Source organism: Suncus etruscus, chromosome 6 (assembly GCF_024139225.1).
Source record: "Suncus etruscus isolate mSunEtr1 chromosome 6, mSunEtr1.pri.cur, whole genome shotgun sequence".
Classification (NCBI taxonomy): domain Eukaryota; kingdom Metazoa; phylum Chordata; class Mammalia; order Eulipotyphla; family Soricidae; genus Suncus; species Suncus etruscus.
In genome coordinates, this window is record NC_064853.1 from 45,806,787 (window position 1) to 45,824,626 (window position 17,840).

The 17,840-nt window shown below is 54.1% G+C and overlaps 1 protein-coding gene across 3 annotated transcripts in view; it reads left to right on the forward strand.

Annotated features, from left to right (window-relative positions):
* The window catches only part of ADGRB2 (adhesion G protein-coupled receptor B2), a 28,478-nt gene extending 17,717 nt beyond the window's left edge, over positions 1–10,761 (forward strand). The window contains exons 13-30 of one of the 3 annotated variants that reach the window (XM_049775151.1): positions 231–336; positions 461–504; positions 709–835; positions 1,137–1,240; positions 1,569–1,671; positions 2,240–2,390; positions 2,542–2,611; positions 2,974–3,040; positions 3,164–3,249; positions 3,535–3,633; positions 5,494–5,665; positions 5,905–6,000; positions 6,310–6,349; positions 6,919–7,544; positions 9,490–9,525; positions 9,718–9,816; positions 9,899–9,955; positions 10,291–10,761. In XM_049775151.1, the coding sequence (XP_049631108.1) occupies positions 231–336; positions 461–504; positions 709–835; positions 1,137–1,240; positions 1,569–1,671; positions 2,240–2,390; positions 2,542–2,611; positions 2,974–3,040; positions 3,164–3,249; positions 3,535–3,633; positions 5,494–5,665; positions 5,905–6,000; positions 6,310–6,349; positions 6,919–7,544; positions 9,490–9,525; positions 9,718–9,816; positions 9,899–9,955; positions 10,291–10,476 (2,269 nt within the window). In that variant the 3' untranslated portion in view covers positions 10,477–10,761. The remainder of the gene's footprint in view (positions 1–230; positions 337–460; positions 505–708; positions 836–1,136; positions 1,241–1,568; positions 1,672–2,239; positions 2,391–2,541; positions 2,612–2,973; positions 3,041–3,163; positions 3,250–3,534; positions 3,634–5,493; positions 5,666–5,904; positions 6,001–6,309; positions 6,350–6,918; positions 7,545–9,489; positions 9,526–9,717; positions 9,817–9,898; positions 9,956–10,290) is intronic. The other 2 variants (XM_049775152.1, XM_049775153.1) reach the window with 2 other exon arrangements.
* Positions 10,762–17,840: the final 7,079 nt, after the last annotated feature.

Here is a 17,840-nt window from a genome sequence, read left to right on the forward strand (position 1 = left end):
TCTGATCCCACCCAGCTTTGGACATAGTGTTTCTCTGAGTTCCACCTGACATCTGAGTTTGCTTTGGGGATGGAGTTCCCTGACCTCTAAACCTCTCTGAGCTCCGTGAACTTGAGGTCTTCCTCAGCCTTGGTCCACTGATGGGTCCCTTTTGTCCCACTCACCTTTGGGGGTCCTGAGTAGGCCTGGAAAGCCTGTGATAGGAACTGACATCGCCACCCTGCTCCCAGGCCTCCACTGGCTGTCACTTCCCGGGTGATGACAGTTACTGTGCGACCACCCACCCAGCCCCCTGCTGAGCCCCTCATCACAGTGGAGCTGTCCTACATCATCAATGTGAGTGGAGACCCTGGTATGGCCAAGGCTGGCCTGGATTGCCAACTGGGCCTATGGCTGGAGTGAGGTGGGAGGTGATGGGGAAGTGAGCACCCCAATTTACACAGTGTGTCTCCTATCCCAGGGCACCACTGACCCTCATTGTGCCAGCTGGGACTACTCCAGAGCGTGAGTTGGGGTCTCTGGAATCTCTTGCCTGAGGTTTCAGAGAATCCTCATTGTCACCCTTGGCCTTATGGGTAGAGGACCTGTCCACGGTCTCCCAGTAGCCTCCTCTGGGTCCTGACCTAGCACCGATGTCACTTGTCCTTGGGTGGGCACCAGCCATGGAAGGGCTGTGAAGGGGCTCATGCCTCTTCTCTCCCCTCCAAGAGATGCCAGTTCAGGGGACTGGGACACCGAGAGCTGCCAGACTCTGGAGACACAGGCAGCCCACACCCGCTGCCAGTGCCAGCGCCTGTCCACCTTCGCCGTGCTGGCCCAGCCACCCAAGGACTTGGTGAGATGGAGGGGAGTGTCCGGGTCTAGGCTCATCCCCAGCTCTCTGAGTGGGGATACTTGTCGGATTCAGTCTGTGCCTCTAGGGTGGTCTCTGGGGGTGATATGTTTCAGGCGGCAAGTGTGTGGCAGAGTGTGTGTGCACAAACACTGTTTCTTGTGGTAAAAGTGGGTGACAGCATAAATATGTGCCAATGTGAGCAAGAAGGTATAGGAGTGATAGTGAGTACTGTTGGTACTAGTCAGGGACACCCTGGTAGCTGTTTTTTTCTGGGTCCTATCTCAATGCTCCCCTCCTGCAGACCCTGGAGCTGGCAGGCTCACCCTCTGTCCCCCTGGTAATCGGCTGTGCTGTGTCATGTATGGCGCTGCTTACCCTGCTCGCCATCTACGCTGCCTTCTGGAGGTAGGAGTGATGGGCAGGGCAGCACAGGGGGTGGTGCTGGAATAGGGCAGCGTGGAGAGAGGGCACTGGACAGGACAGTGTGGGGTAGGGATGGTAGACAGGATAGTGCAGGGGGAGGAGATGCTGTATAGATCACTGAGGGGGTGGGAGGTGTTGGACAGGGCAGTGTGGGAGGGAAGACTGAACAGATGGCATGGGGGTGAGGTTCTAGGCAGGGCAGCATGAGGGTAGGGGCACTGGACAGGGCAGTGCAGAAGGTGGTCTGCATGCCACAGGGATGTGACCAGAGCTGCCTGCAGCTGCCTCTGCCTGTGGTGCCATCCCCCAGGTTCATCAAATCTGAACGCTCCATTATTCTGCTGAACTTCTGTCTGTCCATCCTGGCCTCCAACATCCTGATCCTCGTGGGCCAGTCGCGGGTGCTGAGCAAGGCAGGTGCAGGCTCAGGGGGTGCAGGCGTGAGGGCGGCGCATGGGAAGCAGTGGCAGGGCAGTTCGGCTGTGGATGTGGGCATGAGTGATGCATGTTGGGTGTGTCCCAAGCATGAGGGTCTGTGAGTGTTTGTGTCCAGCACCCCTGCTCCTCTGTACACCTGACACAGGTGGCATTCATGAGCTTGAGTTCCTAAGCAGTGTAGCCCACCTACTGGTGCTGGCTGGCCCCTTACCCCTTGCTTTTCTGTGCATAGTGTCAGCCCAGGAGTTTAACTGGGGGCCTGCCCAGCTATGATGTGGTAGCCACTCCTCTGGTCCCCCTCCCCACCAGCCCCGGCTGTGCGTGGGCAGCCTGCCCGCCCTCCTCCCGGATGCCAAGTGCTGTGCGCGTGTCACTGGGCTTGTGTCGTGCTGTGTGTGGGTGCAGAAAGACGGGGGTGCCTGGCAGGGCTCTGTGGGGGGCGGAGCGTGGGGAGCAGCCGTGGCAGCGCCCAGCAGCGGCTGTGGGCAGCTGAGCCCCCTCCTGCCATGACCGCTGCTCAGGGCCACCCCCTTCTCCCCGCAGGGCGTTTGCACCATGACGGCCGCCTTCCTGCACTTCTTCTTCCTCTCTTCCTTCTGCTGGGTGCTCACCGAGGCCTGGCAGTCCTACCTGGCCGTCATTGGGCGGATGCGCACCCGTCTTGTTCGCAAGCGCTTCCTCTGTCTAGGCTGGGGTGAGCAGGATCCAGGCTGGACTCTTGCCGTGGGGTCTGGGGAGAGGAGGTTCCACTTCAGTCCTGGCCAGCTTTCTGGCCACAGGGCTCAGTGGGGCTGGGAGTTAGGGGGATGAGAGGTTGGTGGTCTCATTCCGGCCCCTGCCCCCAGGTCTGCCTGCTTTGGTGGTGGCAGTGTCTGTCGGCTTTACCCGCACCAAAGGATACGGTACCGCTAGCTAGTACGTAACCCTCTAGGTGGGCAGCGGGGTTAGTGGACCTCTTGGGGCAACTTCTAGGCCATCAGGCATTCAGAGGCCTGTCCCTGCCAGGGATCTCTGGGCAGATTCTTCCCTGGCTCTAAGTCTCAGTTGTAAAAACAATTGCTGGGATTGGAGAATCAAACCGTTGTGCCCTGCCTTACTCGGATTGCCCGGGTGTGTCCCTCTGGTCGCTCCAGCGCTGCTTCTGATGTTCCCAAAACTGAGACTCAGTTTGTTCTCACCCTGTTGGGGTTTGTCCCTATGTTCTGGGGAGGCATTGAGAGGGTGGTGTTGAGTGTGGGGTGAGCCTGCAGTGACTGACACTGCCCCCTCCCCTATAGCTGCTGGCTCTCTCTGGAGGGCGGTCTGCTGTATGCCTTTGTGGGGCCCGCGGCTGTCATTGTGCTGGTACGTGCCCCAGCAGCCACTGGGAGGGGGGTGGCCCCAGGGTCTGCTCCCACCTGGGGGTCTCTCTGTCAGGGAGGCACCTGGTGATTGTGTCTCCCCCACCCCAACTCACTGGGCCCCCAGGTGAATATGCTCATCGGAATCATCGTCTTCAACAAGCTCATGGCACGGGACAGCATCTCCGACAAATCCAAGAAACAGAGGGCTGGGTAAGGGCGCCTCTGCCGCTTGGCCCATGGGGACTGGCGCCGGAGGGAGGGCTGTGGCCTCTCTTGGCATCACCGGGCTGGACAGTGCCACCTGGGCACCCTGACCTTGGCAGGCAAGGTGGGCACCCAGAGTGCTTAGCTGCAGCCCCTCACCCACCCTAATCCACCTCTTTCTCTCTCGTTTGCCCTCCCCTCCCCACCCGACTCGGGGCTCACGCTGCCCCTTCTCCCCCCCACCCCGCCGTGTGTTTCTCCCCTCTCCCGTGTCTGTGCCACCCCCTCGAGGTCGGAGCGGTGCCCCTGGGCCAGCCTGCTCCTCCCCTGCTCAGCGTGTGGAGTGGTCCCGAGCCCTCTGCTCAGCTCAGCCTCGGCCAGGAATGCCATGTTAGTTGTGCCCCGTGGGGGGAAAGTGGGGGGGGCCCAGGGGGGTGTGGCATGGTGGGGGGAGGAGGCTGTGGCCCAGCGCCTGGAAAGCCTGCCCTGCCCCTGCCACACATGCATAAGGGCTTGGTGTCGAGGTGGCAAAGGGCGGCTGGGAGCCGTGTTTGTGTTCCCGGAAATCTCTGGGTTCCTGGGCCTACCCCTTGCTCCCTGCCCTGCTCTGCCTTGTGTTTTATACAGTCGTGGCCTCCTCCTCCACCCCCATCCTACAGAGCCTCTTAGACTCTTGGGCCCTGAGAACTGGGGATCTTAGAGGGACAGAACTCTTTGAATGAGGCAATCAGAAGCTAGAAATGTTAGTATGAGTGAATCAGAGCATCTTATCATCCAGCATAGAATCTGAAACTTAGAATTTCAGACTATTCAGTCTCACAATTGGGACATAGAAAAACTGAGAGTTAGAGGAAAATTGCCTCGAACCTTCTCAGTTACCCCCCTCTCCCCCCCGTAGCTGAAAATCTGAAAGTCCACTACCACTCCATCTTGCAGGAACTGAAGAGCCTGCCTCCCACCCAGGGCTTCCTTTAGGCCTGGCTTGCCTCTGAGCCTCTGTGCAGTGGGAGGGTCTGGCACATGCTTTGGGGTCAGGGGCTGCTCTCGGCAGGCAGCTGGCAGTGTCTGTGGGAAGCTCTGAGGAGGAGGAGGAGCCGGAAGCTCACCCACTCAGAGCCTGTCATCTGCCTCCCGACCCCACATGTCACACACACACGCACACACACACACACGCACACACACACACGCACACGCACACGCACATGCACACTCTGAAACTTGGGCTTGGAGGTGGCCCAGCTGGGTTTGCCTCCCAGCCCTGTCTGTCTCTGCCCAGCTGGGCACACTCCAGCTTCCTCATCTGTAAATTGGGATAATAATCCCCGTGCCTGTTTATTGGAGTTGTTTTGATCACAATGTGAACTAATGTATGTAAAGTGTTCAGTGTAGGGCCTGGCAGAGAATTGGTGGTTAATCAATGGCAGCTCTTAGGTCTATGATTAGGCCCTCTCCTCATCTTGGCTCTGCCCTCGGGGGCTGTGAGACTGCTGTGCCCACCTCCTGCCAGGCAGAACAGCCCTGACTGCTCCTTCAAAGGCGGGCCCTGGCCCCCTGCCCATCTCTGCCCTGTTCTAAGCAGTGCCCCTTTTCCACTCTCTCCTGGGGCACTCATGAGGGTGGTGGCGCCTGGCCCACTAGGGCAGATGCAGCTGCAGCTGTGATGCAGCACTGGGACCTGTATACTCAAGCCCTTTGCCTTTTCCCCTTGGAATGCCCCCAGCCCAGGGTGCAGATGTGTGTGAGTCTGATCCGGACCCTGCCCAGCTCCAGTTCTTGATCTTTTTGTCCAGGGCCTGAGTAGCTATGGGGAGGGTGGTCAGGACATGGCCAGGGAATGTAAAGGAAAGGATCCCTGCTGCCCCTACCGCCCATGTGTGCTCCTCCTGCTTCATCATCTGTCTGTGTGTCTATCCCTCTTTTTCTCCCAGGATCTCTGGGGAGGTGCCCTGTGCTTCCTTGCAGATTGGGGTTGAAACACACAACCTCCGTGCTTGTGTCCCCCACACTCCCCTGCTGGCTCTCTTTCCTTTCCCTGGCTCTCTGGTTCTGTCTCCCTGTGTCTGTGTGTCCATCCCTCTGACTATCCCCTGCCCCTGCCTGGCCCACACTCTCTGTTCTCCATTTTCTGTTTCTCTGGCTCATAGCCCCTCTCCACTGGGGCCGTTGCTGAGGTCTTGGCGCCTGGGCCCTTCTCCTGTGTGGGCGGCAGCAAGGCGCAGGCTGAGCACGGCCGTCTGCTGCTGTCCTCAGGGCCTCCCTCTGGAGCTCCTGTGTGGTGCTGCCCCTGCTGGCGCTCACCTGGATGTCTGCCGTCCTGGCCATGACCGACCGCCGCTCCGTCCTCTTCCAGGCCCTCTTCGCTGTCTTCAACTCGGCGCAGGGCTTTGTCATCACCGCAGTGCACTGCTTCCTGCGCCGAGAGGTGGGCCACACTGACCCTGGCCCACCTGCCCCCTCCCTGCTCCCTGCTGTTTAGACCCAGAGCTCAGATACTCCACCAATCCCACTGAGCAGCCTGACCTTGGCCTCTGAAGTTCCTTCTGTTTTCTCACCCAGCTCAATGTCAGGACTCTTCCCTAGATCGACCCTGGGAATCAAGCTGATGTGGGTAGGGCCCTGGGGGCCCCACCATCAGCTCCAGCAGACTCCCACTGTCCCCAGGTTCAGGACGTGGTGAAATGTCAGATGGGTGTATGCCGGGCCGATGAGAGCGAGGACTCCCCTGACTCATGCAAGAATGGGCAGCTACAGATCCTGGTGAGCGAAGGGGTCTGGTTGGAGGTGCTGAATATGTCCCCTTCCTGTCCCGGGCCCCTCAGCTCTCTCATTTTCAGCAAGGATAGAGCAGAATTCTGGATGCTTCAGGCTCTGCCTGCAGAGCTGGATGACTTCCAGATCTTTCCAGATCCTTCCCACCTTCAGTTCCCCACCTGAGAGCTATGGCTAGGTTCTGTTGGAGTCTTCTGGGGCTGCACCCCTGGGTGGGCGAGAGGATCCTGAACATACGTCCCCTACCCCATCGACCCTCTCTGCCCACCTGCTCTCTCTCTCTTTCTCTGCCTATAGTCAGACTTTGAAAAGGATGTGGATCTGGCCTGTCAGACAGGTGAGTCCTTTGGGCAGAGGGTCCTGGGGAAGGGACTAAAGGGAGGACCCCTGCTCTGTGAGGGGGTTATGGGAAGCTGCTTTAAGTTGGAGATGAGGCTGGATTGCTGCATCTTGTATGAAACTAGGAACACGGATTCCCTCTCTGAGCCTTATTTATGGGCAGAGAAAGAAGTCTGACCACAGAGCGGAAAGGGCCCTTAGGGGACACATGGGCATCACGAGCCTTGACAGGATGCTAGCCCATCCTCATGGTCTCATTCTTGCGACATTTCCATAATCTTTATCTTAGGATCTTCTTAGTTCTATTTTGAAATGGGGAAGACCCAGGATGGGACAGGGACAGGCACTTAAGACAGACATGGGATGCAGGCTCAGTTTCAGGAGCAGTCTGGAGCCCTGTGAGAGCTGGACCTGGGGGGTAGTAGTGGCCTTCTTGCCACTAGCAGAAGTCCCAACCATCCAGACAACCCTCCAGGATATGGTTCTCACTGTCTGAGCTATCTGGGGTGTTGCCCTCCCCATACTGAGTCTTCTGTGCACTCACCTCCTCCTTCTCCCCACCTCTAGTTCTCTTCAAGGAGGTCAGCACTTGCAACCCGTCTACCATCACAGGCACTCTGTCCCGCCTGTCCCTGGACGAGGATGAGGAGCCCAAATCCTGCCTTGTGGGCCCCGAGGGCAGCCTCAGCTTTTCAGCACTGCCTGGCAATATCCTGGTGCCCATGGCAGCCTCGCCAGGACTGGGGGAACCGCCGCCTCCACAGGAAACCAACCCCGTGTACATGTGTGGGGAGGGGGGCCTGCGGCAGCTTGACCTCACGTGGCTGCGGCCCACAGAGCCTGGCTCTGAGGGGGACTACATGGTGTTACCTAGGCGGACTCTGAGCCTGCAGCCCAGTGCGGGTGGTGCAGGGGGTGGGGAGCCGCCACCGCAGCGGGCCCGGCCCGAAGGCACACCCCGGAAGGCCCCCAAGACACTGGCTCCCATGGAGGCTTACCCCAGCTTCCTGTCGGTGGACCACTCCAGCCTCGGCTTGGGCCCTGCCTATGGGTCTCTCCAGAACCCCTATGGGATGACCTTCCAGCCGCCACCACCCACACCCAGCCCCCGCCAAGTGCCCGAGCCAGGCGAGCGCAGCCGGACCATGCCACGCACCGTGCCTGGCTCCACCATGAAGATGGGCTCCCTGGAGGTGAGGGGCCTCGGGTCTTGAGTGGGTCTGGGGGGATCTGGCCTGAGCCTGAGGTGGAGCATAGGTAGCACAATATCTCTTGCTCCATGGAGATCCTTGAGCCCCTCAATCTGGGCTGAGGTGCTCTTCTCTGCACAGGTGACTGGTCAGACAGTTTCCCTATTGGGGCATGTGATTCAGGCAGGTTTCTGTGGTCAGGGTACTATAACAAGGTGAAAGGGTGCAGATGTGTGGGTGCTGTTATACACCATTGAGTCTTTGAGTCAAACTTCATTTGCATCTCTGCTCATCTGTGAAGTGGGTCGATGGTCAGGTATCACCATTCTTTATGATGTTGTCATGGGAGTTCATGGATAGGAAATGTATCTTTGGGACAAACAGAAAGTGCTAAATAATTGGAATGTGCTGCTGTCCCCAGCCCTGAGAGCAGCCTCTGGTACTGCAGGAGTGTATGGTAGCCCAGTGCTCACCTCCTGAGGAACTGGAAGTTCTTCTTCACCCCTGGTGGCCTGTTTCTGTGAGCCTTTCCCCCAGCCTATTCCCTGTAGGAAATCATTGGGTGCCAACAGGTGGTAATGGCCACTGGAGAGCTCTGGAACTTTCTAGAACCCTGTAGATGGAGGGATAAGGAGGCTGTGAGTGAAGTCACAATTCAGACATTGTTAGAGGCTCAGTTTGGCCTCAGAAACCCGCTTTCCCGTCCTCCGCACAAAGGAAATTAAGTTAGCAGCTAGAGGGTTTGCAAGTTTAGTTTTTCTCTTAAAATGTTTCTTGAACATTTGGTCCCTGCTCTCGCTGCAGATGGCAGAAACAGGAAGGCGTCACAAAGACTGAAAGCTCCACACCAGCTCCGGGGAGGGTGATCCTAGCATCACTGCGGGTTTGGTGCTGTGAACACCTGTCTGGGTGGGCCCTTGAGGAGGGCCCAGTGATGAGTGCCCATGTAGGAGGTGCTGTCCCATGTACCTTGTCTCAGGGAGGTCAAAGACACCCAGTATCCCGGTGTCGGCAGTTGCAGGGGTGGGGAGGCCAAGAAGTTTGGTGCCCTGACTTTTATTTGGCATAATGTGTGCATAGGGGGGCACTCGGGCAACAGGGGTGGAGAGAGTACTTCTGGGATCAGAAAGAGCAGTGACCAGGAACCCCCAGGTCCTGCAGGCACAGGGATGAGCCAGAGAAGAGTGCTAAGGCCTATTATTGGAGAGACAAGGAGGTTGCAGAGAAAGAGCAAGTGGCAAGTGCAAGAACAGGAGAGGAGTTAGTGTAGCTGCTATGTCTGAGACTTGTGCATCTAAACAGTGGTCTTAGCATCCGCTTTGAGGGCCTTGGGGCAAGCCCCCCACCTCTGTGTCCCCATGAGCTGGGGAAGTTGGACTTGGTCTCGGTATGTCCTTGGTGCCAGCATCCTAAGAGGCCTCTCTTTAAGTAGCAGCTCCTGTGCACATTGTGGGATTCCTAGGTGTCCTGGCGATGTGTGTGGCAAGTGAGATTCAGGGAGTCAAGGCTTGGTTTGGCAGGAAAAGAGGCACACTAGGATCAAGGGAAATTTTCTGAACACCTGAGCTCCTGAGTTTGCAGGAAAAGTGGAGTGTTTGGGACACAGGGGTACGCTGGGCTGGCAGAGGACAAAATGGAACAGTCCCAAGGGATGCTGGGAATGAGCCTCTGGACTGTGATCCTGGCTGTGCATTGGCATTCCTGTTGCATGGGAAGGCTATCTGGGGCCAGTGTACCCATGAGTGGGGAAGTAGCGGTGGTGGGGGTTGGGGGCTGGCACTGGAGCCAAAGTCCTGTACTGGGTCTTCTCCACCCTGGCCTTAGCCCCCTTGTCCTTGCCTTGTCCTGTACCACTCTGTGAGGCCTGTGGGCTCAGGCAGGGAGGGCAGTGGCCAGTGTCTTCAGGCTGATGAGTGTCCCCCTCACTGATCCTGTCACTCCTTTTCAGCGGAAGAAGTTACGGTATTCGGATTTGGACTTTGAGGCAAGTGTGTGTGTGTGTGTGTGTGTGTGTGGTGTGTGTGTGGTGTGTGTGTGTGTCTGTCTGTCTGTTTGTCTGGCAGTCTGATCTGATCTTGGCAAGACCCTGTGATGTGGCTTACTGTAGACTGGGGTATTGGGTTTCCTGGGCTGCTGGGGTTGGGGGGCCCTACCTCTGAAACCCTATGGCCCCCAGAAGGTGATGCACACTCGGAAGCGGCACTCAGAACTCTACCATGAGCTCAACCAGAAGTTTCACACCTTTGACCGATACCGTGGCTCATCCACAGCCAAGGTGAGGCTCTGGGACAGCAGGTCCCCGCTTGTTCCCTATCCAGTGACCCTGGGGTTTCCTCCTTACCTGGCCCCTGTTGCAGAGGGAGAAACAGTGGACCATGGCCTCCGGTGGGGCAGCCCAGCGGAATGTGTCCAGCGTAAGTGTCCCCAGGGACTGGTGGGGGGCTGAGCTTTTCTCCCTGCCCTCCGCTCCTAGGGCTGCCTCAGCCCACCTTCCCAGGAGCCTGAACAGTACTGTAGTGGTTCTGGGGTGAGTGTATACGTGTGGGTACACAGAGTGAGCCAAAACAGGTCTCTGCCTAGGTCTTTGGGAAAGGGCGGCCCTCAGCACAGGGACTAGGGCCCCCACTTGAGCTGAGGAGATGTGAATTTGAACTTCTTCTGGCCCCTGCTGGCCTCCCTAACCCCCCTGCATCCCTTGGTTGCTCTTCTGGAGAATGGGTGAGGGAGGGTCTGGGCTGTCTCCCTGCAGGAGAAACCCAGCCCCGGGGAGCGTCCCAGCCTGTCTCAGCAGCGGCGGCAACAGAACTGGAGCACCTTCAAGTCTATGACCCTGGGCTCGCTGCCCCCCAAGCCCCGAGAGAGGCTAGCCCTACACCGGGCAGCAGCCTGGGAGCCCACAGAACCCCCTGATGGCGACTTCCAGACAGAGGTGTGAGTGCCACGCCGGACTGGCCACTGCGTATAAATATATATATCTCTCTATTTTCACACTCCACTTTGGAACCACCCCGGAGCCGGCGCCCCTCCCCTCTCCCGAGGGCTGGACAGGGAGGCGGAGTGGACTCAGTAGGCTGGGGGTGGGGGCGGACACAGCACATGGCCTGTTTCCCAGCGACGCTCCAGCCACAGGAGCCCCATCTTCGCCCCAGCCTGTCAGTCCCTGTCCCGGGCTGGGGAGGGGGGAGGGGAACTTTGTTGGGAATAAACTTCACTGTATGGACTTTGCTCTAAGCTGTTTACTTCTTAGGGAGGCCTAGCTTTGGAGCCCAGCATGCCCACTGTCTCCTGGGTCCCCTCTTGGGCTCACTCATTCGTGTCAGAGGCAGAGCAGCCCTGACAGGGCAGGCGAGCCTGCTCTGACTCTGCCTTTATCCCCTAATCCCTGAAGGACTAGACACCTGGGCCTGCGGAAAGCAGGTTGGGAATGTGGATTTGAGCCCCTTCCAGTGTTCTTTTCCAGGGGCTCCAATGGTCATGGTCTAGGTCACTGGGCTCCAGAGGCCACACTGCTGGGTCAGAGGCAAGCAGAACTCAGTGACCTTGGCTTCTCTATCTGTGCCAGGGGAATGAAATGGCACTTACCTCACGGGGCTGTTGAGAGGCTGAAATAGTGGTCGTTCCATGAAATGCTTATGGAGTACCTGACCTAGACAAATATATGCATGTATGCACGCACGCACCATCCCCAATGTTCCCTGCATACCACACATCCATACACCTCAGAACACACATCCCATATAGCCAACTCCCACCTGACACTCCTTTCATACACACATTTGCCTCTTGTAACTCACAATCCCGAAACCTCATATACCCCACATATCCCATCACACCCCCCATATACCACACAGCACCCCATGTATCCCACATATACCCACACGTACCCCATTCACCCCACCACACAATACACCCCCACAGAACCTCACAACCCCATATATACCCCATATATTCCATATACACCACACATGCTTCCTATATCCCTACTACATACCACATTACCCCATCTACCCCCACACCTCATATGCTCTATTTATACCACATATACTCCCACAACCACATATACCTTACACAACCACATACATTCGACACATACTTCATATACCCCACACACATCCCCACAGCACAACACACCCCACACACCCTGCATACCACACCAGCTTCTACCCACTCATGTACCCCACATATATACCCTACAATATAATCCCACCACATACACGTGTATCCCTACTATTCATCAGCTATGTACCCACATATATCCCCACACCCCACACTATACATACATTTATATCCCCACATACCTACCCATACCTCACACACAAACACAGAGCACAGATATATCCCCCCTAAACCCTCTCCCCTACATGACACTCCTGTATATATATATATATTTTTATATATATATATATATATATATATATATATATATATATATATATATATATATATATATATATATATCTTCACTTGGTTCCTGACTCCAGACTCATTTTGTTGTTTTGGTTTGGTTTTGGGGCCACACCCGGTGATGCTCAGAGGTTACTCCTCAAAAATCGCTCAAAAATCACTCCTGGCTTGGGGACCATATGGGATACCCGGAGATCAAACCACGGTCTGTCCTAGGTCAGCCACATGCAAGGCAAATGCCCTACTGCTGTGCCACTGCTCTGGCCCCACCTGACCCATTTTGTGAATAGGAAAGTGAGGCCAGAAATGGGATATCGCTTGCTTCAGCCATAATCACCTCAGCATATACAATAACATACAACAACTCCCACTAACCCCAGTAAAAATAATAAAGGAGATGGAGAAGGACTAGATGTTTGCCTGGATCTTCAGCTTATTTGCAACTTCAGGCCTGGGCTTGGGGTTGACTGGAACCCCACATTCTTTGCCACTTCCTGCCTTTGTACTGGGAGGATGGGAAGTAGGGATGCAGCATCCTGGGATCTGTCTCCGTGTCACACATAGTCTGCAAGCAGCTGGGTTGTGGCAGTACCTCAGATCCTCAGCTCAGGAGTGGAGATCAATGGGGTAAGAGAGGGGTTCACAGGCTGTGATGGAGGGCAGAGGGAGACTCACAGGATGGCAATGTTTTTTTTCCTGGACCCTTGCTCAGGCATCTGAGCACCCTCCACCAGAAGAGGGTGTAGGATGGGTCTGCGAGATTCCTGTGAGGTTGGGCAGCTTGGACCTTCAACAGGGACTAAGGCTCAGATGCAGGCCACTGAACTGACAGTTTTTGTGGGTGGCTGATGTGAGGAAGGGCCTGGGGTGCATAGCAGCCTGAATGGGACTGGTTGCTAGGGCCCTACCTGATGGCTCTAGAAGAGCAGGAGGGATGGTGTCCACAGTAGAACACATTTTCTGTCTCCACTGAACCCCACCTGCCAAGTCCTGTGGGAAAGGGGTCCTGGGTCTCCCAACACACCTCCAGTTGAGCCCCCTCCCTGTGGAGCCAAATGCACTTAGATATCACCTCTTTTTAAATAAGAATTTTATTGATTGGTTGTTGGGCCACACCCAGCGATGCTCAGGGGTTTCTCCTTGCTCTGCAGTCAGAAATCACCCCTGGCAGAACCTGAGTGCCACTGGGTGTTACCCAAAAACCAAAACAAAATACAATAAAATAAAAAATAAAGAGAAGGAAAGGAAGGAAGGAAGGAAGGAGGGAGGGAGGGAAGATGAGGGGGAGGGAGGGAGGAAGGAAGGAAGGAAAGAAGGAAGGAAGGAAGGAAGGAAGGAAGGAAGGAAGGAAGGAGGGAGGGAGGGAGGGAGGGAGGGAGGGAGGGAGGAAGGAAGGAAGGAAGGAAGGAAGGAAGGAAGGAAGGAAGGAAGGAAGGAAGGAAGGAAGGAAGGAAATGACCCCTGGCAGGCTGGGGGAGGGACCATATGGGTGCCAGGAATCTAACCAGGTCCCTTCTAGGTCAGTCCTGTGCAAGGCAAATGCCTGTGCTATGTCTCTGGCCCTCACACCACCTCTTTTAAGTCTTCCAGGTTGGTATTGTGATGGCCCCATTTTACAGACAAGGAAATCAAGGCTCAAAGACAAACATGACTTACACAAACTCACTGAGCTTGGAAGTGGTTGTTGGGACTTGTGTCTAGGAAAACTCATGTCTAGAATCCTGGCAGAGAGAGAAGACTTTGCTTTCCAGAAGGTGCATATAGCAAAGATAACACAGATGGATGCAACTGGTCGGTTTCTTCACCGCACCCTGACCCACCACTTTCTCATTCAGCTTTGCACCCAGTTGGAAGAAACTATTAAATTCCAACCAGAAAATTCCAAGGAAGGGCTTGGGCTGACTGGAACCAGGGAGAGGCACTGATTCAGTCTCCTCAGATTTTAAGAAAAGAAAGGAAGTAGGTTTCCCATGGAAGGGAGGCTGGTCCCAGAAGGGGCTCAGAGGCTCACACAAGCCAGGCTCCACTCCTGACCTTGTGCTGCAGACTGCACCCCACGCTCTGGACTAGGCCTTTCTCTGGGCCTCCTTGTCTTCTTTATTGCCTGCCCTAAACTCTGGGGAAGCCACTTCTCTCTTGGGCTTTCTTGTTTTGCATCTGATTGGAGGAAGAAGCTTTGTGTCCACCATGATTCTCCATGAATTGCAGGCACAGCTGCAGCTCATTCCAGAGGCATTGAGAACCCCCCCTCCTGTGGTCAGGAGCAGAACTCTGGGGAAAACAGTGCTTCCCACTCCTCACCTCTGCCACCACAGACAGACTTGCTGTGTCACTGTATACAAGGTCCCAGAAGCCCATGCAACTTGGGTGTCCTCTGTAGAACTGAGAGCTCTTTCTGGGGCTATTAGCCAATAACCTGCCTTTAATTTTCTGGACTGAAATCGCCTACTTTACTGTCCTCTGCCTCCTATCTCTAGGCGATTTTTCCCCCTAAAATATAGATCTAACCAGAGGTCTGCCCTGCACAGAAGCCTTTCAGGATTACCCTTGATCCTTGAATTTTCCTAGAATCAGCCCTTTTCTCACCTCCATGCCTCTTCACCTGCCATTTTTCCTGCTGAGAATACCCTCCTGCTTTTGCTGCAAAGTCCCCCCTCACCTTACTGGCCCTGAGCACTCCTGCTGTGAAGCTGGATTTCAGCCGGTGTCAGCCCAGGTCCTGGTGCATAGCTTTGCAGTCTTTACTGTTTACAACGAATTGTTCTCATCATCTGTTTTGAGGCTGTTTTGGGCATGTGTGCTCAGCTGGGGGCTCAATGCAAAGCAAGACTCAGTGGGTCATCACCGGATGAACAGACGGAGTACACTGACCTCTGAGGCTTCCTCCATGGTGATGTGGAGCTGTCATTTCTACACAGCCATCCTCACTGGTGAGGATGGCTGGAGCTGCATGGCTGGAACTTCACCCCTGGGGAGTACTTTGCAGGTGCTCTCTACCTTGCCCCAGTTTGCTCCTGGACCACTGTGCTATTATAGGGACAAGTGGGAAGCCTGCTCTGGGCCCTGTCCAGGGTGCTGAAAGGAACCTGCCACTTGCCAAAAGGTAATGAGGTGGCCTGGGGCACACCTCAGCTCAGCAGCAGCCTCTCCTGGCCTAGCTCATGGCAAGATCCTGACTGAGCAAACCAGAACACTATGTTCATGAGACCAGACCCTGAACATGTCCAATAGAAATATAACTCTGGTGAAGCAATAGTATAGCAGGTAAGCCTTGCATGTGGCCAACCTGGGTTAGATCCCCAGCATTCCTTATGATTTCCTGAGCCTGTCCAGAGTAATTCCTGAGTGAAGAGCCAGAAATCACCCCTGAGTATTGGCTCCAACCATCACTCCCTATATATATATATATATATATATATATATATATATATATATATATATATATATATATATATATATATAGGGAGTGATGGCTGGAGCCAATATATATATATATATATATAGGGATTCACACTAAATCTATATGTATTTGAAATGCTGGGCATCTGAAATAGTAAGTGATATGAAGTGCTTGCCTTGCATGTGGCTGATCCAAGTTGGGCCCCTGGCACTCCATGGTCCCTGATCCCTATCAGGAGTGATCTCTGACACAGCCAGGTGAGGCCCCCAAACCAAATACCAAATATATATATATATATATATATGTATATATGTATATATACACATACATACATACATACATACTGTGGAACTGGTGGGACAGCTCAACAGGCTGAGTGAATGGATGCTGTGGCCCCCTCAGGTGTGACCTCTCAAATAATCAAATTACAATGGTAGTTTTTTAAAAGGAAGACAATAGATAAGAATCATTTAAATAGGATCCAGAGCTATAATATAGTGAATAAAGTACTTGCCTTGCATGTACTGACTCAGGTTTGATTCCTGGAACCCCTAATATGGTCCCCTGAACCCACTAGGAGTGATCCCTGAGTGCAGTCTGGAGTAAGCTCTGAGTACTGCTGGGTGCAATTCTAAAACAAAAATTTATAAAATAATATACTTAGGGGCTGGAGCAATAGCACAGCAGTAGGGCCTTGCACATGGCCAACCCAGGAAGGACTCCAGTTTGAATCCCATATGGTCCCCCAAGCCTTCCAGGAGCAATTTCTGAGCAAAGAGCCAGGAGTAACCCCTGAGTACTGCTGGGTGTGACCCAAAAGATAATATATTTAACTCAATACACCAAAACTAATGATTGCAACACTTAAGATGGGGAATTGCTAACAGGCTGTTTTAACTTCTTTTTCATATTGCTCATGGGCTCATATGTGTCACATGTCCAGCAATCTTAGTTCAATAGATCACATCCAAGAGTTGGTAACTGTGCATGACAAGTGGCTACCATATGGGACCACAGAACTCTTGACAACAAAGACAGTGACCTTGGGCCAGTTTTTTTGATGTCCTTATGAAAAGGAGCTGATTCCTGCTTCCCTGGGTCATGGGTAGGGGGTTAGGAAGAGAGAATGGACAATTTCTCAGCAAAGTAACCAGTACAAAGTTACTCCCAATTAGTGTTGCTGGAATCTAAGGTTTCTGGGAATACCAGTATTCAGCGAAGTGGGGGCAGAGAAACCCCTGAGAGCTGTGGATTGGTATCAGGCCTCCCTGATAGGATTGGTTAAGTATGTGTCTCTTATCCTGGCCCCCATCTGTCTGTCTGACTTCCTGCTGTAGCCCAGAGGAGGAGCAGGTAGGGGCTGGTAGTTGAACAGACATACTAAAATGGAATTGGGTTTAATTCACTTCCATTAAGTACCAATTAAAGGGGAATGAGGTGGCTTAGGTGGCTTGGGGGAGGTCTGGATGAAGGATACTGCCAGCTTCTTCTCTGGACTCCTTTTCCTCCAGGCTTCCTCAGGCCCCAACTGTCAGCTCACAGGTCCCGGAACTGGGGCCTTCTAGGAACCTGTCCTTAGTAAACCCACAATATTCCTCCCCTCATACCTCTGCAGTCACCAGCCCCCAAGATGATCCCTATTCTTAAAGGCCCTCAAAACTCACGTTAAGTGTCTACTTTCAGACTCTAATGGGAAGCCAAGAGGGTGTGGGCGGGGATGGGCATGATCAGATTTCTCTATTAACAAGATTCACATTAAGGAGATGAATTGGTTGTGCCAGAATGGATGGAGGCAGCACAGCAGAGTGAGGGTGGACGCAGAGAGAGAACAGTGAGGAGATCATCACTGGAGTGGGGGATGTCATGAGGGGCTGAGTCTGTGATGAGCAGAACTGTCAGCTGTTGTGGATGGTATGGGAAGGTACCAGGGAGGATCCCTTTGCTCTGCTCCTGCATGGATGAATGCCACTGAATTTGGAGCCCCGGCAGAGGATCAGCTTTGAGGAAGACAAGCATGACTTCAGTCTGGAATATGATCACCTTGAAAGACCTTGAGGCCAGAGAGATAGATAGTACAGAGCTTAGGGTGTTTGACTGGCGTGCAACCGATCCTAGTTCAAATCGCTGACACAGCTTATGGTCCCCCAAGCACTGCCAGGGGTTACTCCTGAGCAGAGAGGAGTAAATCCTGAGTACTACAGGGTATGACGCCAAAAAACAAAAAAAAAAAAAAAAAAAAAAAGAATAACCTTGGAGGTGGTCAAGGAAGAAGTAAGAGGGAAGGCACACTGGCCTGGAACTCGAGGAAGGAACTCTTAGACTAGAGTCGCTGATATGGCTGTATCAGGGTAAGCCACTGAGTGAATGAGAGATGAAGAAATGAAGATTATAGATTATAATGACAATTATAAACAATATTTGAAGTGGGCTGTGAAAAAAAGGAGAGAAAGGACAAGACCTAGCCTTGGTTTCGAAGGTGAGTTTAATTCACTTCC